We start from the raw sequence: 27,273 nt of genomic DNA on the forward strand, positions 1-27,273 counted from the left end.
ACTGTTATTTTCTAAAACAGCTCAGATTTAATCATCATTTCACAAAACAGAAAAGTAACACCATGTTCTGTATCCTTCATCACTATCTGTGGAACTGGGCATGGCACTAGAGGCAGACACTGTGTATGAGTATGATTCAGGATCACAGCCTACGTGAAATAAAATACAGTAGCCCTTGCCAACAAGAAGGTGAATGAAAAATGGAGAAGATTAATAAATGTCAGTCATCAAACTTTGTCACCTTTCCATCTGCCAAGCAGAAAAAAGCTTTTCTCTGTATGGACTAAGGCAGCAATTAGGCTTGCGACACCTCTGTATTGCTGTTAGCCATTGAAAACAGCACCCAGCAGTATTTTTAGGCTTAGATTTTCAAACAGCCTATGTACGTGGATCTGGGGAGGATAAAGGATATGCCCAGGATACTCCTAAATAATGTAAATAAAACTGTATACTAGTAAGTGCTATAAACAAAGCATTGCAATTTCCTTATATGAATATTTAAACTCAAATATATTGTACCCTGAAGCAGCTATTTTCATATGGGAAATAGAATAAATAATACTAATATAAGAACGCCTGTATTGTCACATTTTCTAAACAAACAATAATTAAAGCTCTGAAATTTATTAACAAATACTGACAACAGACCTCCTGGTTTTTAATCATAATAATATGATTAATTTATTAAAAAGAAACAGAATTCCAGAACAGCACACTTTTTCCAGGATGGAGATAACCTTTTAAAACATTAGCCTTAACTGTAACGTTCTTTTCCTGAAAAATGATTTTAAGTGACAGGGCAAGCTGTGCACCACACACTAAGGTGCACACAGCAAAATTCTTAATTCTCAGCACAGCCCATTCGTTAACAGCAATTTACCTGAATGGCTGTAGGGATGGGGGCAGGAGCAAAGACAAAATGAGCTGTACAGCATTGCAGCTTTCTCCCTTCACCTGGGACCTGAAGCATTTTTCTTACAGGGCAGTGCTAATGGGGTTTAGCACATTGCTTTTTTTCAAACAGAAATAAAACATTATTATTTCCATCCCCTACATGAAAAAGGCAACAGAGGGTGTAAAAACTTGGCCTAGAAAGCAGAGCATGCCAGTGTATGACACAAAACTGAAACATGATACTTCTTTCTCTAGGTAAGAAAGTCAGTCTTACTGTGTACAAAAAAGAAAAACATCCTGGTTTTAGTATTCTCTGTGTGAAAAAACATATAAACCAAATAGCTACCTTTTCAACAGTAGCTACTGCTTTTTCTCTGGTTCTCAATGAACACCATTATGTATCAAAGATATCTGCCTTTCAAAACAGACCTAAAGTTGCACTTAGAAATCCCAGAAGCTAAAAGCAAAGAGTGTTTTTCTCATCAGCGCACACTGCCTCACACACAGCATTCCACTCTGTATCATTACGACTTCCATGGAAAAATAAGATAAGTTTAATTTTTAGACATTCTATAAAATCACAGCCCATTATAAAACACAGGAATTCACTCCAATTTCAGAGCCTGAATTTGTTTTGTCCAATTTTTTCAGTCCCTTGCTTCCAGACACTGTAACACAATAGAATTGCTCCTGTACTAATATACAATCCTTCTTAGCTCTAACCTTTTGTCCTTCCAGAGAGCAAGACACAAAAAAAGCCATGTTTTTGTAAGTAGCCATTAGATTTCTAAAGTAAGAATGGACACAGATGAGACAGCAACATAAAGCACGGCTAAATATAATTGTGGAACATAAAGGGTCAGGCTTTGTTCTTCCACTTTGAGCTGAACACCACCACTGAATCTGAACACAAGAAGATTAACAAATTATTCATGAACAGAACATTATACTCAAGTTATAGATTTCATCACAGCAATTAAAGGCAAAAAAACATTCCAAAAAGGCCTTGAAAGCCAAGCTGAATGTTTGTAACATGGAAAACCAAACACTCCATGGAATCGTTAATCCTATTGGCAAATGACATTCTGGACCTATTCAACAAAGAGGAACAATCCTACAAAAGATTCACCAGAGCCAGGATTTTCATCCCCACCTCAAATTTTACAGTTATTCCTACAGGTGACATGGAAGCATGAAGCTTTGATCCCAGCCCACACAACTTCATTAGGAGAACTGAAGATGACCTAAAAAGACAGTCTTGGAATTCTGAATGGTCTTGATTTTTTTTTTAATAGATGAAGCTAAGATGAGGAAATTCAACATAGCCACATGCAATCAAAACCTCCTTCAAGGTCCTAGGTACTTTCTTCTGTATCTCTGTGATATCCTAATACTGTCATTTTTACCTAAAAATGGCAGAACTCTATACCATTTTCTCCACTACACCAGCATTTAGAAAAAGATATTCTTTTCTGAAAATCTCAAAGCCTAGAATCATGATCATGATAAGGCTTATGAATACTATACGAATAAACATAATGAAAACAAAATGAACAATTACATCACTCATTTAAGTTCTAATTTTGGTTTAATTGATAATTCTTCATCTCAAGTCAGAATGACTAGAAGTGAGTGCAGCCCTCAAAATCCAAGTGCAATGTGGTGACAGAAAAACTAAGCAGCCTACCTAAGCGAGAACTAGAAAGTGACTCCAAAATTTCCAGAATTTAACTTCTGCCTAAGCTAAAACAATTTACTTGCACTAAGAAAAGAAAAAGAACTGGACTTCACAAAATAGTAAATGAATGCACTCTGGCTGACTCTGTTGCAGGGACAATATCTAGAGGCAAAGGGACAGAGACTACATTTCAAGATAACTTCTTAAACCACAATATCAAGATTTACAGAGCTTGATTGTTCCAGTAGAAATCTCACCTCTAAAGCTTGAACAAGTGCTCACTGGAAGCATCTTCACTGTGGGAACGTCTTTCTTTGAATTAGACCAATTCTTAGGTTTATTAGTCTGCTATTTCCAAACAGCTACAATACTGAGGGTTTAGTGCCTGGTTTACCCTGCATGTTTATTGGTTGCATTTTATTTTGTGGCACCTATGCCACAGTGAACTGGAAAATACAACAGAACTTGCTCTTTTATATATTTTCATTCTTCGTGTTTCATGCACTACTTCGCCAAGCCAAATCTTCCCATCTAGTGACATCACCCTAGGTGAAAGGATTTCTATTGTTTGCCAAGCATCTCCCAAACAAAAGTCTTTCAGTATCCTCTGCTGACCCAGGATGTTGATTTCCCTTAGTTCAATTTTTTTCAGTCTCACAAGACACATACCATAGCACACAAAGGTAAAAATCAATTATGACTGAAGTCGAGCAAATGAAATCAAAGCAGATACATAAGCATGAGCAGAAGAGCTATGCAGCATCGCTAATGGGATACATTTTCTTAATTTCCCTGCATCTTACCTAACCTCCTAGGTAAAATCATCGTCCAGGCAGACAAAAAGTTACAAGGTAGAAAATAGATTGTAAACCTTTAGGTCTAAAAAGCCTTATAGCACCATGCAGTAACTAATGCTTTTTGCAGTTTCAGCTGACTGCAAATGTGAAGCCTAGGCCACCACGAAAGGAAAAGCACACCATTTGCATTCATTCCTAATTGGACCCCAGAGACAGACACATTCAAACTGAAGATCAAATCTGCTGCTTTTTGGAATAAAACTGTCCTGTAACTGCAAGACTGCCTGTAAAGCACAGGTAGCAATATCACTTCTTAAACTAAAGTTAACTGTGAAATGTATCACTTGCACGACAGTTAAACAGATTCATTACAAGCAAAGGTCAGATCCTCACGTGTCCTCTGCTTCTGATGAATAACCTATTTATACTTGCATGAGAAGTTCTTTAAAAAAAAAAAAAAAAAGACACAGCTGAACACCAAGAGCATCAGCAAACACAATTCTTTACCTTCAAAAATGCCTTTTCTCCAAAGATTTCTGAGTGTTTCAAAAACTGACAGTCTGGGATGCTCTCCTCCTGAATTAAATCAGTTTTGTATCATTATCTGCCATAAGCACTGTGCCAGACAGCAAGGGAACTGACTGTAGTACAGAAGAGTACAAGCCTGGTTTTACAACCTTTATCCCTCAGCTTCCCCAACTCTCTTAAGAGCTCACTTTGTCTGAAACTGAGAACACATTTTCAGAAATGCTGCATCCATGCAATCCAGTTCCCTATTACACAGTACCTCAGCAAGACATCACATAGCTTACGCTCTTGCTTTAAATCACAGCTTCCGCATCCTTGTGTTTAAACATTAACATTAGATATCCAGACTGATTTATTAGTCCTGCAGCTTCTTTGCAACCCTATAGTGCAATTTGTTTTCCCACGTGCCCTCTACTATACAGGACAGGAAAACTGAATACCACTTCCCTGCTTATAGTGGGGAAGCCAAGCTTCATGGGTTTTACACTGAATGATCCACTTAAGAGTCCATTTCCACCCGTAAAAATTTTTTTAGCATTGACATTACCAGATTCCATCCTTCCTTTCCAACCAGAAGCATGTCTGCTTTCTCGAGTTAGGTGAAAGTCATGGAAATCCTCAGATCCACCTACATTTTTCAGACCATCGTTAAAACCAAGGCTGATTTGTGATCACCTCTAGACAACAGACACTAAAATCAAGAAAATGTACTCTGTACACTCAATAAATAATGTGCATTTGATCATGAAAAAAAGGATGTTACCAGTGATAGGTGCTGCCTGTCTTAATTTTTAAACAAATTTTCAATCAGTAACACATTCAGCAAGCCTTTTTTTTTCCCACACTACAGAATTTTGCTTATTATTTTGGCTTGCTTTTATGCAAGAGCAAAATTTAGCAGGGATTTTTTCTGCTCAGCAGAAAACTGCATTGCAGTATGAAGCCTATGCAGAAAATGCATGCAGTACATAGCAAGAGCAACAAATCACAAACCCCACTAAACTCCAGAGCACCTAACAGCCACCAAAACCCAGCAATTATTTTACAGTGAACTCTAAGCATACCAGGAGGAGGTATAAAGTAAACCTTCATATGCAGAAAGTTGGTTATTAGGGTTCTAAGACAACGTGGCACGGCTGTCTTGACCATTTTAAAATAGGTGAATATAGACATTCAGCCATCTAAACTGTTTGGGCCACCACAGCTATCAACAGTACCAATGTTCATGTTGGTAGACTTCCTTAGCCTTCATAAATGGATGCTTGCTTAGATTTTCAGCTATAAGTATTAGCAGGACATCCTCCAACACCACAGCCATCTTCAGAGACACACAAGCTGCAGCTAGTCTGACCTATTAGACGCCGTTTCACTCCCTTGTGCCATGCCCTGAAAAGCATTCACAGCTCGGTTACAAATTATCAGCCTATCCTTACTGAGTAGCAAATGCAGTGACCAATCTATCTATACATTTTGATAAAGTCCTAACTTACCTAGTTTTAGGAGGCCACACATGAGCTAACCAAACCCCAAAAGCCTGATCACCTCCTGGCAAAGTGAAGAAAGAAAAAAAAAAAGGAGAAAACATTTTGTAACCTCATGGAATCCAACTGTTTTCCTGAGGCAGCTTTCAATGCTTACTTTTGACCTGTGAAGTGCTGAGCTTTGCTACAAAAAACCTGTTTTCAAAACCTCCTATTCTCAAAACTTCAGGCTCAGTTTCCCCGCTCCACTAAAAAATTAAAAGTACAACAAAAAATCACTGCAACAAACTTAGCACAGCTCTGCAAAAAATAATATCACATCTGTGCTGATATGAAGGGTCACGCTTAACAGCAGGTCAAACACACAGCTAAAAAAATAAGTTCTTTCTTGAAAGTCAAGGCCTCACTAATGTGTTCCTGACAACCGTCAATGGTTTAAACCAACTTAGTTGTTGCTCAAAGACACTTCAAATTTTTTCAAACTACCATCCTCGATAAGGATCTGTTCCTTGATCTCAAAAACTTCATGCACTTTGAATTCAAGGCAGGTTATTTCCTAGTGTTCTCTTGTCTTCTTTTATTTCTCTGTTGTACCTGTTCAACAGCAGTTTTAAGTTGTAAAAAGCTCTTTCCAACATCTATCTGACCAAAGAAAAACGACTCAAAGAAACAAGAAACAGATTTCCCAGTGCTGAAAAACAAATGCTAATAGCATTTACCGTTCTCTACGATCTACAAAAGGGAGGAAAAAAAAAAAAGAAAACGAAGGAGAAAGGTCCAAGTCCCTAAGTACTTCACCTCATGAACCTAGAGGCACTACAGAACATGAAGCTATTCCACCAACAGCCACCATCATACACTGCTAAGTCCTGCCCTCTGATTCCTAATAGTCTAGCAAGGCCTTTACTCTGTTCCAGGTCAGCAGCAGCACACTAATTGCATCACCAAAACGCAAACAAGAGTTGTGCGTGTTCTTTACAACCCACCAACCCAAAACACATCTCTCAACTATAAAGTTACTACTGCCCAGACAACAAATCACAGAATGTCTTGAGTTGGAAGGGACCCGCAAGGATCATCGAGTCCAACCAACTCCTGCCCCTGCATAGGACATCCCCAAAACTTACACCATGTGTCTGAGGGCATTGTCCAAATGCTTCTTGAATACTGTTAGGCTTGACAACATGACTGCTTCCCTGGGGAGCTGTTCCAGCGTTCCACCACCCTCTGGGTGAAGAACCTTTTCCTAACATCCAACCAAACCCCCCTCGGCACATCTTCCTGCACTCCCTCAGGTCCTATTATTGGTCTCCAGAGAGGAGAGATCACTGACACCTAAACACACTTCATCACAAGCATTAAAGCATTAAAAATCCTGACTTTGAAAGAGCTTTCACTAGATAAATCGCAACAAACCGTGGATATTATCCCCCAAATCAGTTAAGTCTGGTAGGGAGACAAAGCAGCCTCCAATACCTGCCTAGAACTGTACATGCAAAGTTCAGAGCTTGTTGTCAGTATGGAAGACTTAGGATACACATAAAGGTGTCAACTACGTTATAGTAAAACATTGCAATTCCTTGGCAGAAAATTCAGTTAATTTTCATGTATCAAAACCTGATGTGTACAGATGGAGAACAACCTTATGGCAGTAAAATGATTTTCCCAAGGCTACAAGGAAATCTTGGGCTGTGCCAAGGATGAGAATAGTCCCTGGAGCTAATTCTTGGCCCGGTCTCTGTGAACCCAGCAGGATCTGAGTTAGCATTAATTCACCTTTCTTCCTCGGCATATAAAAAAGCTTGTGAAAATTCAAACAGGCTGCCTTAAGCAAATAATATCTCACAAAAGTGAGGGAGAAAACAACAGTAACTATCAAAGGAACAAGACAGTGCTAGAAGGAGATACAAGCCTGGAAACACTTCATCTGGTGCAAGTTTGTCATACCATTTGCCATAAGCTTTAGGGCCAGACGTTTATCTGTTTCAAATTCACATAATCTCATGGAAATCAACAACTCCAGCTGAAGATCCGTCCCTATAAATTACTTTAAGTCTATTTAGGAGATTTCAAGCCTAAAGATTCCATAAGCCATTAAACATTACTTGCAACATTGCCTCTTAAATCCAAGTCTTGTCTTCATCAACCAGATGCTTCTCAGCAGGGAAATGTACACACAATAACTCAATGAGTATCTCTTAGTGGGAGAGTAACAGGAAACCTCCCTCTGACAAAGGTTTGCTCAGGTGTTCACCAGGATTCAAAAATAACAAAACTGGATTGTCTTCCTGCCCACATCTCAATATCAGACATACATGCACATTTTTACACATGTATGAGCAGTAACTACAGTTTTCACTCAACCAGAACTCACATGGTAAAAGTCAATGAATTTTACCTCCTTACAATATGTAAAATTTAACAATCTGTAAAAACTAATTTGCTGACCTATATTTTTCATGGCTAGAGAATTTTTAAACAGCCTCTCCTTTTCTTGTTGCAGTTAATTACACGGAGAAATATTAAGCCATGCTAAATAAAAAGGAGTCACAGTTTGTTATTAGTTTCTAATGCGCCATGAAAATGGGCAAACAAATTGGCTCTTTTGGGTATTATTAGTTCCACACAGTTAGACCTTATAGGCTGATATATATTAGCTGCAGCAGCAGGTCAGAGAATAGCGATGTCTATCAAGCCGGGAGGTAAACAATAATCCTCCAAGAACATATACAGCCCTCATCCATTCTCACAGAGCAACAGGCCAAGACTGATGCCTTTCATCTGCCTTTCTGTATCCCCAGCAGCATGCACTTACACAAACAAACTGATCAACATAAATCAACGATAGCACAGGCTGTCTGGTTTCTTTTCTTGTGCTGTTTAGCAGTTTTCTCTTGACTCCTCAGCCGAGCAGTGAGGAAGGGATCTGCCACCACTGCAACCAGTACCAGTTTTGTCACTACTTCCCATGATGCCAGCCAGGTCTGATGCTGGTTACTTGGCTCTGCTCTATGTTTTCCATGGAAATGTTGGAAACTTTTTTCTAGGATTAACTCAATTCACACTAAACATGGATTTAATTAATTGAAACATCACAGATCTGTTATTAAATATCTGAAACCATTTGTTGCTTTGAAAGAGCATTCCTGTCAAAGAAGGATCACGAACCATCCTTTTGATCAAGGTAACATTAGTTATGTGATTTCCCCAAACAGTGTTTCTAAGGAACTCCTTTCTAATCTGGACTTCAGCATTACCTTTTAACCTGCCTATCCACTGATTACCAGAATGGGAATGCACTGAGCTTCTTTCATTTTCCCCAGCTACACGTACTAGCCGACACTGCAGACTGCATCTCCATTCTATTAAATCTCTCGCTGAATGACAATAAATCTTTCTTCCAAAATTTGAGATTTTTCTTTCATGAGCCTGGGGGAATATTGTCATTCTTTGGGTGTAGAAACGTTATATTAAAAAATGAGATCTGAGGACAACGCACTCAGAGGTATATTTTCATCACCTTGATATATTGAAAAGATACATTATACTTAACGGTTACTTGACACATAATCTTTAATAGTAGAAGATAAACAGTCTTCATATCTGATGAGAGTTCTTCATTTAGGATTCAGCCAAGGATCCTGTTCTGCAGTAGATGTTATTCATGTTCTCGGTGTTGCAGCTGGCATGAAAAAGGCCCAGACATTTCTCCAGAAAAGCAGAGTTCGTGGTACAAGTACCAAAAGCCACTTACTCTGCAGCAGTTCCTGGAAGGCAGATGCCTCTTGCCTAACTGTTTTTACAGTATTTGTCAGACTATCTCCCTTCCTCTGCAGTTTTTCTGTCTAGCAAAAATACCAGCTGGCTATTTCTGGTCACTCTTTGACTACACACTGACTAATCTGCCTCTGCTAACCATGAAGCTAAGGTTTTCTGTCCCTTTTTCAACACATCTAGAGAAAAAAAGAATGGTAATGAGTCATACAGGAAAAGTAGAAGAGATTTTAGGACTTACATCATGTGTTTTCTGGAGAAGGCTGCTTTGGAAATGAAGGTTAGTCTCTATTAAAAGTTATCCTGCCTTCCCTAATCTCCAGACTTCTTGTTCTACCAAACACTTACAATAATCCTTATTTGAAAAAAAAAACCCAACTAATTTGACCTGGTTGCATTGCACTTTTAATACAACATATCAAAGTTTTCCTATCTTTCAACCTAAATGACTGGACCAACTGACAAGTTGCTTGACAAGATATCAAAAACTGTGAATATCAAATAGAGGCAAAAACAATCACAGACCCTTATCATCCAAGTACCATCCCCTCAATGGAAAAATAAAACACCCAAAAACCACCAAACAATCCACCCACACAATATTTTTTCCTATTTTTACTTTAGACTAATATTTGTGAAATATTTTCAGTAAGGTACAATAAAGGATTGATCAAACCACTACATGCACCATTTTTAATGTGCCAGAAACATACACCACGACAATGGACAAGCACGGCTGTTTAACACAGCATAATGGGATTCTATCACTATGATTAATAATAATGTTTTCAAATTAAATAGTAGATCAATTTACCCAACTGCTTTTTTTCACATATTCATATTAATTTGCCTTCTCTTAAAAGGTGTCATTACACGTGACAAATAGCAGTAACTAGGGAAAAAATCCCACGCCCTTGCTGGTGGTATTATCAGAAATAAAATTGTCCTTTGTTTAATACTGAGTTATTACCCTCAGAAGGGGCAGTGCCACCTGTTGAAACATCACTTTCTGTTATAATAGATCTTCTCTGCTCCCACTCTGTATATATCCACAGTCTCTCACAGGGTCCCATGGCTGATCTAATGTTACTGCTCCTTGAACAGAGTTTGCAACAGGGAAATATGCATATCAGCCAACCAAAACTACATTCTGCTGCAACAAGGTAGAGACCTGTTGGGAGCTGTATCACATTGTAAAGGAGCAGATATTATTTATGTGATTATTTCACTCTTATTAAGTTTTTTTCCTGCAGTGCAGGCACACCAAAGCAAGATGAGTCACCTGCAAACAGAATTCTGTACTGAAAACGTATTAAAACCTAACAAGCTTCAGCTTTCAGTGAAAGGAACTCAAACACTGTAACTGCAAAAATCAGAGATGAAGCACCAAGGGAAAAACACCAAACACCAAGCACTATCGACCTTGCTGGTAAAGCAAAAGTTATAAATGTTAGTGAAAAAATCTAAATCATGTACAAGTTCACATTTTTTGTTTGCATTCTGTTGTCTGCTAAGTTAAACCAGATGAATATTTTAAAATTTCTGGCAGAAGCAAAGAAAATCTAAGGAAAATAATGCTACATTCCGACTTTCACCACTTCCACTGCTACCCAAGAGGCTTGTTTTAATTCAGTAGTGCTTTAGAACCTCACAAAGTTCAAACAATAAATTCATACCATATAATGAAGATTAAACATCCATTTACTCTCATTAATCTGGATTTTCAGCTCCAGATACAAAGAATTACTTCTTCTTTGCCAATAAGCAAAAAAAAAGCACCTTTTTAAATTGGGAGAGCAGAGAAAATATCTCATGATCTATGAAAATTAAATTCTGCTGGTATGTCAGGCATTCATAACGAAATCTGTTAACACATTTGTGCCTCTGCACAAGAGGCAAGCCTGCAACAGCTGAGGTGCTACTTTGTGGAACTGATACTACAGCAATTGATTGAAAATACATTTGACTTTTAAGACTGCAGAGCTGTTCCTTCAGAGGGCAGATGTACAGCCACTTAGGTATGTAATACACCAAATAAAGCAAGAGCAGCAATTCAGCCATGTACTAGAGGGTCATTTAAATTCAATTTTAGACAGAAAAGTCAAACAGTTTGTTATGGGCAAGAGTTAGTACCAATCACATGCAATAAACCTACTATTCTTTCCTTTTCTAACTATTTTGATCTACCTCTAGCCAAGATACAAATATTTCATCTACTACAGGCTAGGGATGGCTGCACACCACTCTCACACCACCCCGTTATCACCAAGTGGTGTCTCCATTAAGCATTCAGTTCTTTTTCCATACACAAAATTCACCTTCTACCTAAGACTGTCTCTAATGGCACAGTATCATTCTCTCAGGGGTATGATCAGGATCCATGACAGCAGCCCAATTATTTACACTGCCTAGTTATTTACCTTACTTATTTGTGTACTGCATCTTGCTACACTACTGTGTCCTCATAGTTGGAACCTCTAAATCATCAAAGTTGTCTTTAATGGAACCCTAGCTAAGATCCGATGGCAAAACAGAAGAATAAACTTTGAGTGTGTAAAATCTCCTGCTATAAAATAAAAACAGTATTAAAAAATATATGCAATATGTATTTATATGGCATCAATTATGCAATATAATATAGATGTTAATTAACTGAAAGGGCACTACTGTTCTTACCAGTCTAGATATTTCATATCTTTGCACACACACACCCATACACACTCTCAAAAAGGAAAAATAAAACAACAAAGGAAAGACTTGTAATTATGATTTTCACACTAAATAGCCTAGACTTAAAATACTTGTGTGATCCTCATGATGTTATACTGCTTTGTTTTCCTTCAATATCAGCATCCTGTCTTAATTTCAACATTCTTTGGGGGGTTCTTCTCTCATGAGAAAGGACTTAGCACAAGGAATGATTAAATTGCAATTTAATGCAAAAATACAACAGGCTTGTGTGCTTTGGAAGTTAGCATTTTGAACACAAACTCAGTTGTTCTAATAAAATTCCACCACAGTAACCATTTTTTAAGTTGTTTACAGTTCAAATACATAGGCAGAGATCATTATATAGCCTGTTCTAGATTTCACAGACTTCTATCATCATTTTGCCTGCCAACTAAGGAAAAGATTTCATGATGTGTGAAGCATTGCAGATTTTAGACCCATACGTCTGTTCAACAACTATCAGTCTTGAACTCGACATCCATATGCTATTTTCTCCTCCCAAGAAAGTCAGTTAAGAGTTTTTTCATGACTAAAAAAAGACAAGCTCTTACTGGCCTCTCATTTCATTTCCAGTGAATGAAAATTGCATTTTGCTGTTACTAAGCACAGAGTGACCCATACAAAAGGCTGCACCGGATTTTTTTGTCTTGCATATAACATGGTTAGGACCAACCTCTGGTTTTGACTGTAGTTGTGTAGCTGTATTGAGGATGATAGGGTTGCACAAATGTCACCAATATCAGAACTCTACCTTGAGAACTGAAGTTCTACAATTCATAAACTCTTCTGTGAGACTACAACTCTCAAGCATCTGTCTTTCTGTAACTGATGTAATTAAATGCACTGGGAAATATGCAAAATGAGGGACCTGCACACTATCACACAGCAGTTCCATTCTGTTTCTATCCTCTACTTGGTTTTAAGTGTCTGCAGGGTACTGTGACTTGAAATGTAACTTTCTGAATAAGTGCAAAGTGCTTTACTGCAAAATGAAAAATACTCTCAGGTCTTTAGGAATGAGAAATGCAATCCTGTATAGCTCCTGGAAGAGAAAGCACAAAGACCAAAACCAGGTGGTCAGTGATCCTGAAGAACTCTGTTTAGGTACCAGCTGAGACTCTGAAATGGCCCAAGTTCTGAATGCCCATCATTTGTCTGAAATTCAGTGACCTTTAAATAATGCTGAACTGGATATTCAAACTAAAGAGCCTCAGAACCATGAACCTTCACCTCTGTTCTTCATTAGCAGCAGTATTCACAGCTCTGCCCAGGTTATATTAAGTGTTGAGCAAATATAAGTGAAAGCATACATATATTTAATTTTTAAATAAGGATAGGAAAAGGGCCCTGAGAAAATGGTATATTCATCAATAAATAAATACAGTCATTCCTCAACTCAGTTATCTGAGTAGTATGCCTGAAATGAGGAGTGACAGATTACATCAATACATCCACAACCAAGGATCCAAAGGATAACACCTTCAATTACTCAATGTTTGTCCCATGTAACTCCATTTGCAGTGCACCAGAATAGCATGAAAGGGGAGAAAAATCAACAGTTGTGTTCTACAGCCAATCAAAATGAGATTTCATGGCTCAATTTAGTCATTCCAATTTAGAAAGTGGACCTGGATCCAAACTTTCTAAGGTCTGCTGGCATTTGAATGTGTCTGTTAGAACGTGAACTAGCATAAAGCTTTAAGCTGAAAGAAAGCTCTACCCTGAAATTGCTAACAGTACGGACCAGGCATTTCAAACAAAATGCCTCTCTAATCCCAGTACGTGGGAGTTCACTTTAATATATCATTTTTCAGTAATTCACTTTGAAAGACAAATTATTTTGCATACCAAATCAGAATGTCAGTTTCTTTGCATTTACTTATAATATCTTATTGACGGGCCAACAGCTAATCCTACAAAATACTCCCACTTAGAGAACCATATCTACCAAGTTTCCACCTGAAATACTATAGAGATTAATAGAATTCACCTTCTCAAAATAAAAGCGCATATTTACTACAGCAGACTCAACACTTACCAGGATAGGATCTCAAATCATGGACCTACAGGAAAGCTGGGGAGGGGCTCTTTAGCAAGGAGTGCAGGGATAGGATGAGGGGGAATGGTTTTCAGCTGAAAGAGGGGAGATTTAGACGAGCTATTAGGAAGAAATTTGTTACTGTGAGGGTGGTGAGGCACTGGAACAGGTTGCACAGAGATGTTGTGGCTGCCCCACCCCAGGGGGTGTTCAAAGCCAGGTTGGACGGGGCTTTGAGCAGCGGGAGGTGTCCCTGCCCGAGGCAGGGGGGTTGGAACTGGATGATCTTCAAGGTCCCTTCCAACCCAAACCATCCCATGATTCTATGACCTATTAGTTGCACTCAAGTTTTCAGTTATTTCTATAAAGCTAAACCCTCAGATACGTCTGTGGTGACCTGGAGTCATCTCTGAAGCACGAGGACAGCCTCCACAACCTGCCGGCTATTTCCCCAGCATTCTGCAAACAGCCCCACACCAAGCATCAAACCTGCCTGTGACGCGTTAGCTCTGACCACACTGGGACAGGCTGCCTGCAAGCTCCATCTCAACGCTGCCTCATGAAAGCCTTTTACAAAGCTTACATTTACAAAGGCAAACATTCCACATCTTAGCCCGATCTCTGACTACAAAGCGAGCTTTCAGTGCCGCGTTTGCCCTATACATTGTTTTGATGTATTGATATGACTGGTCCGTTCACTCTGAAACAATTTTAGCAAATCAAATCAGGGAGATGAATGAACAAATTACACTCTGGGACTCACAAGTCTACACTGCACAAGAAATACTGGACAGAATGAGAGCTTGTTTTCTGCCTTAGCAACACTACCAGAGATTGGCTGCTTGAGCAGAAATAAAACTATAACAGCAAAAGGTGTATTTGGTAGGGGTTTGGTTTTCTTTCAGAATTATGCTTTAGTAACATAAATGTCAAGAAACTAAGAGTAACACGTCCCAAAATACCAAAGTTCCGTTCAACCTGTAATAGTTCCTCTATTACGATTCTGAAACTAGGCTCAGCACAAACGTATAATACCGCAGCTACAGGAAAAAAAGTTACAGTTCTTATGAAATTATTTAGACTGCAGCCTTATACTGCACACACAGATGGTGCAAAAAAAAATCATTTTATGTTAGCATTCTCTTCTTATACCATTGTAATACAGTCAGTCGTATTAAAATTATTATTCTAGGACTGACTTTGGGTGCTAAGGAATAAATTAAGGTTCATTCTACTAATGTCCCGTCTCAGTTTATGACTACATATATAAAAATACAGATCCACTCTTGATGAGAATCCTACAAGCATTCATATCTCAGGCAGCATCAAAATGAAAAATGAAATAAACTTATTCACCAGGCATTGTGCAGTACCTGACCATAAAAGTACTGTGCAAAACCACAAATGTCAGCGTGTGCGTAACTGATTCTAAGTGAGCCTAAGTTTCAGCCACTGAAGACAATACCAGAGGGTTCCACTGACCTCAAGGACCTCACAAATTTAAGTCTGTAAAGATTCTACTGAAGCCTTGTGCAACTATATGCTGGAAAGCAACACCTTCAACATCACTCAAAGCCAGCGAAACCATAACCATTACCACAGAGGGCAGGAAATGTATCTAGAGACAGGAGCTGAAGCTTCCAAATGTCTTTTACAAGTACAGCATTTCTGTAGTAAAATTACATATCCAAGTACCCAAGAGTACGAGACCTGCCCTTTCAGCTAAACTAAAAAAGCTGATTTTATGATCTGTGTAAGTTCTATTTCTCAATATTAGTGAATGAGGGATGACAATTTCATTCTCCTTTAAGCAGCCGTTCTGCTCTGTATCAAGTCCAGTCTAGTTTAGCTTTCCAAACCTAAAGAGATCAAACACATTTTGATGCACATGTCAGCATTTCATCTTCTGTGTTTTGGTATTTCAGGTCACAAAGCAGCCCATTCCAGTTAGAATACACTTCATACACCAGTTATGTAGCAAATACATGACATAAATAGGTATATCATATTTTGAATTTATGCACCACTACAATACACTATGCACAGGTTATTTTTAAGTGTAAGTCTAATGCACAGCGTTCAGACCAATGGATCTCACGCCTCATGTGCCACAGATCGTTACCTAAAAAGGAAACAATTTATGTATTCAGATCAACATGAGATTTATCAACCTCTTTCAATATTCCTTAGCGAAAGAAGATGAGGGTTCAGCTGGGGCATCACCGTAATCCCATCAAAAGAAAACATCTCATATCAGTCAAGATAAACCATTCCAACTTCCTTAATGCTAGAAAAATATAGCTTAGGAAGCAGCAAGACTGGGCTTGGAATGAAGGATGGCGATCAATCTGCAGCACTCAAGGGAGGGTGCAGACCATAGGAAAGGAAATCTAGTTACAAACACTTGGTTGGACAAGGAGGCTCCCGAATCACCTCCCCATTCCCCACACAGACCATGTACACAGGTATTGCTCCCTTTGGTGTTTTTCTTACCCTCCATGTCCTCCATTTCTTCAGCTACAGCTATCAAGTAATGTCTGTTCCCTGGCCTAGAATCTTTACCACATCACATGCTGCTGCAAAAGCAGCACCACAACATACACTTTCAAGAAAATACTTTAAAGCCTATAAGAAGATAAAACGGAAATTTACAGAAAGAACATATAGGGGAATCAGAAAGAGCAGTGAGAATACAGTCAGCATAGCCTGACAATCAGCACAGCAGGTCCCTATTTTTCACTGAAAAGGAACATCAGGGCTGTATTCTAACACTTCACCATTACAAAACAAGAGGTAAAACGGAAACAGGATGCTTTAAATAGCAGGTGTTTGCAAAGAACTGGCAGCTTCAAGACACCCCAAAGTGACAACTAGTCATGTATATCTAACAGGCAGCAAACTCTGGTCACCTGGCACGTCTCCCAGCTCACGGATTGGCTAGAGGAACCTGCTGAAAGGACAGCAAAAAGGAAGAGAGCAGTCAATGTGAGACAACAAACTGCTCAGAAGTGCTGAAATTGCACAGGAGAGCAGTGTGACTCTAGAAGAATCATCATACTTTCCTCAAACATTAAGAAGTTTTAATGATAAGCATACCAAAAGCCCTGTCAATGTTTTTGTGTCTTCTGAATTAACTGTCTATTAAGAGATTCCATACAGATTTAATATGTAAGCGTGCTTATTTGTTTTTTACTCTTCATAATTTTAGCCTCTTCAAACCACCAGGAAAGATACATTCCCAAATCATATAATTAGTCTACTACTAAGAGCTGATTTCAGTAGTTCAGTGCCTATCCACTCCAGCTGGGTATACAGTCACAAGGTATCCAGGCAGGGACTATCTTCTCTGCTGTTTTTTCGGTGGGGTTTCTAACACTACCAGAGTGCCACAAATAAGGAAAACAGAAAATAAAAGTTTTCAGACAGCCTAACTAATCTTACAAAATGTTTAAACAGACCTTTTTAGAAGAAATGGTGTGTTTTAGTTACCCATATTATACTTGTGTCCTTCAACTCTGGCAAATGAAAACGTGAAATAAAATTAAGCCATTTCTCAATATTCACTTATTTTGTAACACTGTATTTACTGCTACTTTGCTTCAGTAGCAAAGATAGACTCTTGCATTTTCATGAAACAGAACAAACTAGAAACTCAGCTGTCCAACTTTCTTGTTAACATTCAAATTCTTTACAGTGTTAGGTTCTGCTTTTAAGGGTTCTTTCTCTTTTTTCCTCCTCTTTTTGAATCACGTTACAGTACCTGTGTTTCTATATAAAGTGCTCTGAGTAATATATGTTGAGTTTTCAGAGACCATTTGGTCAGAATCTAATAATCTCTCTCGGGAGCTGACACCAACTTCCAGCAGCAGGTCGTACACTGCAGATTAGAATAATAAAACATGCTGCTGCAGCTTAAAAAAAAAAAATAAGGAAAAATAAAGCAAGTTTCTCTTTATCAAGCTGAAGAATGACGTTTTGAGATATCTTAGATTTCTTGACTCTTAGACAGAGCTTTCTTTTTATTTAAACAAACACATAAATCCGGGTTTTCCTTTTTTAAACAGAAAGCGTGCCATTGGAAAATTTTGTTCCAGATTCCACATTTCTTTCTGTCTTTAAAGTAATGCAGTGTTACTTAACTGACCATGATATAAAAATGGTATTTTACAAATTTCCTTTGAACTAAAATATGTCTTTATTTATACAATGTAACATTCTTTTCCCATCTTGAAATAAAGAAATATATTTCAAATTTTTCCACATAAAAGTGGTTTGGTTTCTTCTTTTAAAATTCTTTGTGTAAAGGCAAACTAGAGAAATGCCTTGAAATTTAAAAATACCGGCTTCGAAAAAACTGGTATTTCTTCTCCAGATTAGCATTGTGCTAAATTATCTGACACAGTAATACAGATAAATTCTATATTTCTCCCTTACAGTTCACTATTCTTTATTACAGCATTCCCACTACAAATCCCAGGTGAATTAGGACTGTGACCTCTTTGGTTAAAAAGCAATCCACTGCATTATGAATTTTACACTATTCTGTAAAATGAACAGTTCCACATGCATAAACGCTAGCAGGAATCAACATCTGTTTCTTTGTCTGACCTTCAACCACCCCACTCTCTGCAGAAAAAAAAACACTTTTACTAATTTATAAGCACCATGCAGACACAGGCAGTCTAGAGAGAAACCTCTTTAGCAGTTGTGAAGAAAAAACATGAGAAAGCTTCCACAAAGAGAAATTCTGAGAGACCAAAAGAAAACAAAAAAGGAAGAGGTGTGAAGATTTAAAATATTCCCAATACTCACTGAAAGCAGCCACTGCAAGAGCCAGTGTGACAATAATGGAGACCCAGGAAACCCACAATGCCTTCTTTCTGTAGCTTTGAGCTTCATGAGGTTTTAGCCTTGTACTGCTTTCTAGTAAACCTGATAAGCAATAAGCAAAGAGGGTATGAACAATACATTGCTCCTTTTAAAAACATAGCTGTGTTAGTTCAGACCTAGATCACATATTTACAGTCTATATCACATATAGAATCAAAACAGAATGAAATCATGCTCACATTAATAAGGTTAAGTAAGTGACTGAAGCCACCAGAAACATATGAATAAACAAGGAAAGCACATACAAGTTGTTGGTTTTATTTCTTGTAGAAAGACTCTCACGTCAGTCACTTGGAGCACTGCAATTGTAGAGCAGTTATGGAAATTCAAATCACTTACACTCTCCACTTGTACATCTAAACACGAAAGGATTCGGTCCTATATCCACTCAGATCAAAACTGATTTCAGCACTTCAGGATCTTGATCATAATTAATATAGGAGAAAAACTCATGTTCACCAGACTGTGAAATAAGTTACCAATGCACAGGAATATACTGCACATACTGAGCATCAAAGTAAAAGCAGGCATACTTAGAATCAAAGCTACCACAGTTGAAAAAAACCTCTTGAAGCATGTGAGGTAAGAATACATCCCCATGTAGAAGTACCTCAAGAACCAATTCTGTCCTTATTGCAATCAGCTCAGAAGTCTGTTGAACACAAGGGAACAGGATTGCTTCCTCTCTTTTTTTGATGCTTTTAGTTTGTGGAAGTCTTTCATCCACACAAATCATAGAGAAGAACTGAGGTTAAAAATAAAGAAAATAACTATATTCTTAGGTTTTCCTTGTCTAAGTCTTAAGCTACTTTTAAAAATGTATTCATAAAGTAACATATTTGCCTTTTGTTTATCCAATTCACGGTTTCATGCTTAACATATTCATCTAATTTGAAACATACATTCTTTTTCACCAGCAAATTCCAGCTCAAATCTGCTTAACTGCAGAGAAAGTCCATTGGCTTTTAACTTTCTTAATGAATAACTAGAAAAATTGTGTGGTTCCTCTTAGATGAACATCACTTTTCAGAGAGACTTGCCTGCGCTGAACACACTGAACTGGGACACAGGTTTAATAGCAAAACCTTTCAGTAGCTGGTCTAATATCTTAGATAAAGGGTTGAGAACAGGGTCTCTGGCAAACTTGATGGGAGATTAAACCATGGCAGCTAAAGCTGTTACAATCCTCACCTTCCTCAGTTTTCTCCCTGATGGCTGATGCCACTTTCAAGGCAGGGACACCTGATTTGGTGTCCACACCACACCATGTTTGACCAAGTTTATTAGAATTATCAGATACTAATTTCTACTGACTGTAATATACTGACTGAAAACTGCAATGGTTTTGGAATCGATTCGGAAGCGAATCAGACATCTCCGCCTCAGGGGCAGCAATGTGTCAGCAGAGGGGCAGGCATCCAGGGCTGGTAACAATTCCAGCCACCAGATGTTGTTCTGCCACTTGAAGTCTGTCAGAATTACTGGTTCTAATCATAGAGTAATTGATGGGATTCATGCTGGTTTGGAAAAATTCTTCATGCTTTTTTTCACCTCAGTTACAATAAAGCAGAGAGTTTCATTATGGTAGTTCAGAAAACTACCGTGAGAATTTCATGCTTGTACTGTGGTTTTAGAAAACTTAAAATATTACCTCCCTTCTGTGCTACACGCTCCTCTCTTTCTGAATGGAAAAGAATTCACAGACTCGCTTGCAGGAGAATTACTAGGCCTTATGCTGAAATTATGCTTGTTTCTTATGTCTTTGCTTTGTCTGTTTAATACATAAAAACTAGCAGATGACAACTATGAAAGGTTTGAGCCCTTCACTGACAGAACTGCTCTCCTATTTCTCACATAGACAGCCTTAATTTGTGTGAAGAAATATTTTCTCCCCAATGTTTGGCCTATCTTCTGCCACTACATATAATGATGCACAGTTTAATTGCTGTCTGATACAAGGTAATTTAACAGTACATTTTGGAGACGGTGATACCAGAGAGACTCTACTCATATAACCATAGAAGAAACACACGTTCTCATGTTTTGTGTGCTCACCTCTCCTGCCCTATCCCCAAGCCAAGGATTTTAAATTACAGCCCAACTCTGTTGGAACGTAAAGCAAGGCTTTCTGAGCCAGTTTTTATTCTCAATATTTCAAATCCAATGAACATGGATCAGAATGGCAGACTTCCTTACCTGTTTGTGTCTTTAAAGACATCCTAAATTCTACGAGCTACGGCTCGCTATTGTCTGGGAAGTCCAACATACACACTTGATACTTACAAATCAAGTAATATCCTAATTAAATTTAGAACTGAATAATAAGCCCCACAGCTAGAGCAGCACTGCTGATTGCTATTCACATGTCAAGCACGTGTCCAGTATGACAGACTGCGATCCTTATAAAACTGAACCACTTCTGCCGTGTGTGCGTGTGCGTGTTTGTCTTTCTCTCTCTCAAAATGGCTGGCATATTCTAGCTGTTAGAGATGCGATCCCTTCCTTCCTACAATAATTCAAATATATTTTCTGTATTTACCATTTTCACCCCTGAGAAAGATCATGTTATTCTTACGAGTGTCCTAGGGGACGGCAGACAAAGCCACAAACTCATTCACATGACTACCAAGCCCATAGCATGAAAAATATTTAGAAGCAATAACAGCTCATTAATTTACACACAATAACACAATTCACAAGGTAAACCTCCATATTTTTTACACTGACCATGAGAAAACAAGTTGTAAGCATCCACAGGAGGCTGAAAGATAATCTTTCAGTATGACCTGCATTGCTACAAAAGTGAAAAACAGTATCCGTTGATAAAATTCCTCCACCCTGAAATTAATACGCCGATTAATTTTATCATCATTAATTTATTTAACACATAAGTATTCTTAAAGTGAAGAAAGGACTATGAACTGGTTAGATCCACTGGATTTTTACTTTATCTTTCAGTACCTTCATATATTAACAGATTTCCTTCCCATAAAAAAATAAGGAGAAAAAAACCTTCTTAACAGTTGCAGAACACAAGCTTGGCATATTTGTGAAGTAATTCTAGGATATTCTTTACCATATGCTGACTTACCAGAAGTACATTTCTATTTGGCTAAGGGATCATTTTAAAATGTCAAGTTAGAATTTGTGGAAGACATAAGGCTAACAGAAAAATTGTTCAACGAAGATCTTAATTTAAGGACCCCGTCCACAAAATCATCACTGATTTTGGGTCTGGCTCTTAAAGAGCAAATATCTTCTTCCAAAATTTAGGGTTAGTTTTTATTTTTAACAAACATGGAAGTATCATCTCTATAACTGGATCTGCTATGATTCATTGGAAGGGTTCCTAAGAAAAAGTACAATCTCAAAGGACAGACTGTAACAATTCCATCAGGGACAATCTGCAAAAAACAGACCACATTCTCCTCTGTAATGACTGGGAATTATCCCAGTAAATGGAATCAGTGACTACAGGAAAGCCTAGAAAAAAGCTACTGCAAGGGCCACAGGAAGGGTGTGAAGGTACGGAAAGAAATAAAATCAGCTGCTTGAGTCTTATCTCCTTCCTACAAAGAGATAGTTAGGCACAACACACTATCCTTTCAGAATTACCCTGAATGGCAAAAGACCCAGCTTTTATCTTTAGCTCGGTCATACTGGGCACAAATGCAAAACTTCGAGGTTTAAACCGTAATCAAAATTCCCCGATTCTTGTTACTTAAAGCACAACTGAAGCCTCAAATTGCCCTCGGTCACGATGTGCGTCCCCTGCCACTGGCAGTGACAGCAACGACACCCCTGGGCAACATCCCCAACCCCGACTGGACCGAAACCCATCACAGCAAAGATGGTGACGGCTCTTCCCCCTTGCTGCTCTACCTCGTGTCTAGGATTTGGGGGCAGGTGCGAGGAATTGGGAGGCTGGGGAAGGAACAGGAGACACCGTGGCTACGTGTAGGATGGGATGAAGACTGAGAACACAAAAGGAACTCCGGGATGCTGGAAGCAGAAAAGGAAATGAAGAAGCAAGTGCAAAGGCTACAGAGAGCCTATAGGTGAAACAGAAAAATGGAGACAAATTGTGTGGAAGGGGAGGCTGGAGGTGGTGTGGAGGACGGGGCAACGGGGAGGGTTAAAATGGCAGCTGCCTTTGTGGGCAGCAGGTGAGCGAGGGCCTCACGCATCCTAACCCGGTGTCCAAAACAGGTGTGCTTCCCGGGAAAGCAGCTTGGGAGCAGGCAGCTTCCCATCCCTGGCCAGGTATTTTGGCAAATAACAGCAAACAAGTTATGTGGCAGCGCCCTGCACAGTGGGGAAGGGGAACGGGGAGGCATGGAAAAGGGAAAAGGGAAGGGGAAAAGGAAAAGGAAAGGGATGACAGGGAAGGCAGGCGAAAGGAGGGACGGGGAGGCAGGGAAAAGGGAAAGGGGAAACGGGGGACGGGGAGGCAGGGAAAAGGGAAACGGGGGGATGGGGAAAAGGGAAAAGGGAAAAGGGGGGACGGGGAAAAGGGAAAAGGGAAAAAGGGGGACGGGGAGGCAGGGGAATGGGAAAGAGGGGGACGGGGAGGCAGGGGAATGGGAAAGGGGGGACGGGGAGGCAGGGAAAAGGGAAAAGGAGGACAGGGAAGGCAGGCGAAAGGGGGTACGGGGAGGCAGGGAAAAGGGAAAGGGGGGACAGAGAGGCAGGGAAAAGGGAAAAGGGAGACGGAGAGGCAGGGGAAAAGGGAAAAGGGAGACGGAGAGGCAGGGGAAGGGGAAAGGGGGGACGGGAAGGCGAAAGGGAAAATGAAAGGGAAAGGGAGGACAGGGAAGGCAGGCGAAAAGGGGTACGGGGAGGCAGGTGAGCGGCCGGACCGCGCTCCCAGGCCGGGCGGCAGCCCCCGCCGCTCACAGGCTCCCGCACCCCGCTCGGCAGCCGCTGCCGCAAGCCCCGTCGGTGCCTCCTCCCTGAGAGCGTCCCCGAAGCCCGGCGCCGGGGCCAGCAGAGCCGATAAAAGCAGCGCAAAAGCCGTCGCGGGGCGCTCGGAGGAGAAGGCGCGGAGGGGGGAAAGCGCGGAGGGAGGCGGGATGCCCCGATGGGGAAGGCGAGCGGAGCCGTCGGGCGGGGGGCGGCGAGCGGGAGGAGGGAGCTCACCTCTGTCCTCCGGCCCCTCGCCGAGCTGCCCGCTCTCCCCGATCCGCAGCTGGTCCCGCCGGTCCCGGGAGGGCAGGGGCGGGCTGGCCCCGGGGGGCTGCACGATCGCGGGGTCCGGGGGGGCGTCCAGGGGGGCGGCGGGCGGCTCCATGTCCTGCGGGGCGGAGGGGAGCGGCTCCGGCTCAGAGCATCGGGCAGGCGGGGGCGGGCGGCGAGCGGGCTCCTCCGGCGGCTCCCCCGGCCCGCCGCACCCCGACCGCGCCGGCGGCGGAGGGGGGGCCAGGGGCCGCCTCCACCGCGGGTCCTTCCCCGCCCCCCGGCAGCGCCACGGCGGCGGGGATGAGGGAGCGGGGGGGCGAGGGTTGGAGGGGAGCTGGGGCTGGAGCTGGGGCTGCGGCTGAGGGGGAGCAAGGGGGGAGCAGAGGCTAGGGGGGAGCAGGAGCAGGGACTGAGGCTGGAGGGGAGCAGGAGCAGGGGCTGGGGGAGAGCAAGGGGTGAGCAGAGGCTAGAGGGGAGCAGAGGTTGCGGGGGAGCAGGTGAGGAGCAGGGACTAGGGCTGGAGGGTAGCTGGGACTGGGGGGTAGCTGGGACTGGGACTGGGGATGAGCAGGGGTTGGGGCTGAGGGGGAGCAGGAGCTGAGTCTTGGGGGCAGGAGCAGGGGCTGGGGGATAGCTGGGACTATGAGGGAGCAAGGGCTGGGGGGGAGCAGGGGCTGGGGCTAGGAGGGAGCTGGAGCTGGGGGGAGCAGGAGCTACAGCTGGGGGCAGGGGCTGGTAGCAAGCTGGGATTGTGGGGATCAAGGGCTGGGGGGAGCAGGGGCTGGGGCTAGGAGGCACCTGGAGCTGCGGCTGGGGGTAGCTGGGATTGTGGGGAGCAAGGGCTGGGGGGGGGACCAGGGGCTAGGGCTAGGAGGGCGCAGGAGCTAGGGCTGAGGGGGCAGCTGGGACTGTGGGAGAGCAAGGGCTGGGGCTGGAGCTGGGGGCAGGACCTGAGGCTGGGGGTAGCTGGGATTGTGGGGAGCAAGGGCTGGGGGGAAGCAGGGGCTGGGACTAGGAGGGAGCTGGAGCTGGGGGGAGCAGGAGCTGGGGGCAGGGGCTGGGACTGGAGCTGGGGGCAGGAGCAGGAGCTAGGAGCTGGGGCTGGGGGTAGCTGGGAATGTGGGGAGCAAAGGCTGGGGGGGGGCCAGGGGCTGGGGCTAGGAGGGCGCAGGAGCTAGGGCTGGGGGGGTAGCTGGGACTGTGGGAGAGCAAGAGCTGGGGGGGGGAGCAGGGGCTGGGGCTAGGAATGAGCTGGGGCTGGGTGGGGGAGCTGGGGCAGAAGCAGCGGGAGCCAGGTGGGAGCAGGAGCGGCAGCAGCAGCCGGGGTGGGAGCCGGGTGGAGCGGGGCCCGGGCCGTGTGGCCGCTCCCCCGCGCCGCTCCGGGGCCCGAAGGGGCTGCAGGAGCCGCGGTGGGAAGGGTGGTCGCCCTCAGGGTCCCCTCGCCCTCCAGAGCCCGCACGGGCCTCTTCGCCTCCCCTCCCTCATGCCAGAAAAGACACCCAGCGCTCACTTTTGCTCGGGGGTTCGGTCGTTTCCCACCTGCTGTGCCCCCTTTTCAGGGTCAGAGCGGAGTTTCCCTGCGTAGGCCCCTCTCAGACCCCCCCAGGCTGGTGTTTCCTTACGGTAGCTGTTGGTTTTACCAGTATTAGAGTCAAAATTGTCCTAGGAGATGCAGCAGTCGCATGCCTAAGCATGGAATTGGAGCTGGAGACTTGCTGGCCTGTTGTCAGTTCACTCACCTGCTCTTCCTAGGGCTGAAGAGGAACAGGGGGTAAAAACAAATAGAAAAGGAACGTAAAAAAAAGAAAAATATTGGTGATGGATTTGTGCCAGAGCTGCTTTCTTCCTCTCTGATGGTTTCTAAAGACTAGATAGAGACGTGCAAGTAAAACTTTTCCATTTGCATGCAGGTAGCTGTTGAAACTGCCTTGTGTTTGGGGGTCTAGGAGAACATCAGAAGACAACTGGGTGTTGGAGCTCAGGTCCTCACCTGGTATGTATGGATATAATCCCCAATGAAGTTATTTGAAGATCAAGTCACCTTTCTCTTTTGACAAATGAGCAGTTTGGGGGAGTATAGAAAGGCCAGCAGGATATTAATATTTATGCTAGCATGAGGACATTATTTTCTAAGCTGTCAGAATCTTGCTGATGTCAGCCTTAAAAAGTTTTGCAGTAGTTTAGGAATATTTATTTGGGAGTGGTTATAGTGAAATATTGCTACCAAAATTTCTTAATTTTAAAAAATGCACCTCAGTGCTGTATGCTAACCTGCAAAATCTTTTCATCTGTGCTTTAAAACATTAATTATTTGAAAAAGTAATTATAAGTAAATGTTAAAGTAAGTGACATAAAATATTGGCTTGAAAACTGATCAGCGTTCTGACAACCTTGTGGAATGGAGATGGTTGTTGTGTGAGGGTTTGGTGTTTGCTTTTTACCTATGGTTTTTTCATTTATAATCTACCTTACCTGCTATATGAAAAGTTTTTGAAGTCTTCATGCCACTTGCCTAAGTTTCACCTTTACCCTCAGCTACCCTACCCTGCTTTGTGATCCCAGCTCTTGTTGGATCAGAGCTCTAGTTGGATCAACATTAATATGAATCAAGCAATGCCCAAAGTATTTTTTTTCCCCTCTCATGTCATGGATACTAAATTACAAATTGCCTATTTGATGTTAACCTCAAAAAAGGTTCTCATGTGGGTGAGCTAACACACGTGAGTTCTTTTGAGGGAAGTGGGTTTTGGGTATGTGAAGATTTGGTTTGAGCCAAGTTGAAAGGAGTTGGAAACTAGTAACTCCATAAAACAAATGTGGTTATTTTCCTTATGGGCTGTTTATTAAGTTCTGCTGTCCTTGAGACCTGTGAGATAGAAGATCTGTATGTGTTTGAATGTAAGAGATGAATGAAAAGTAGAAAAAAAAGTAGCTTGCCATAAATAAATAGGTTGTCACATGCTTTTATTGCTTAAAAATGTGTAAAGCGAGAATCTTTAAATGAGTAGAAGCAGTTTTGTAACCTGGTCAAAGATGAGGGACTGAAGCCAAATCACTTTTCAGGCTTTGGCAGGGATACAGAAACCTTTGGTGTGTCACTTTGGGGAGACACTCTTCCATGTAAAGTGTATCTGCTACTAGTCATGAAGAGTCCCTTGAAAATGCTGCAATGGAAATGACACTCCCTACTGCAATTATTGCAGGATTCATCCTCTTCTAGGGAGATGAGTCCATATCTGATCTATTCCAGCAGGAACTTCCTTATTCCTTGCATAAATGAAAAAT

The 27,273-nt window shown here is 41.6% G+C and overlaps 1 protein-coding gene across 2 annotated transcripts in view; it reads right to left on the minus strand.

Moving 5' to 3' along the window:
* TMEM163 (transmembrane protein 163) overlaps positions 1-24,113 on the minus strand; it is a 96,354-nt gene extending 72,241 nt beyond the window's left edge. Inside the window, exons 1-2 of one of the 2 annotated variants that reach the window (XM_069861533.1) lie at positions 23,950-24,113; positions 18,733-18,852 (exon numbers count right to left, since the gene is read on the minus strand). In XM_069861533.1, coding sequence (XP_069717634.1) covers positions 18,733-18,852; positions 23,950-24,100 — 271 coding nt within the window. In that variant the 5' untranslated portion in view covers positions 24,101-24,113. The remainder of the gene's footprint in view (positions 1-18,732; positions 18,853-23,949) is intronic. The other variant, XM_069861534.1, reaches the window with a different exon arrangement.
* Between the last annotated feature and the right edge of the window lie 3,160 nt (positions 24,114-27,273).

Source organism: Phaenicophaeus curvirostris, chromosome 7, assembly GCF_032191515.1.
Source record: "Phaenicophaeus curvirostris isolate KB17595 chromosome 7, BPBGC_Pcur_1.0, whole genome shotgun sequence".
Classification (NCBI taxonomy): Eukaryota; Metazoa; Chordata; class Aves; order Cuculiformes; family Cuculidae; genus Phaenicophaeus; species Phaenicophaeus curvirostris.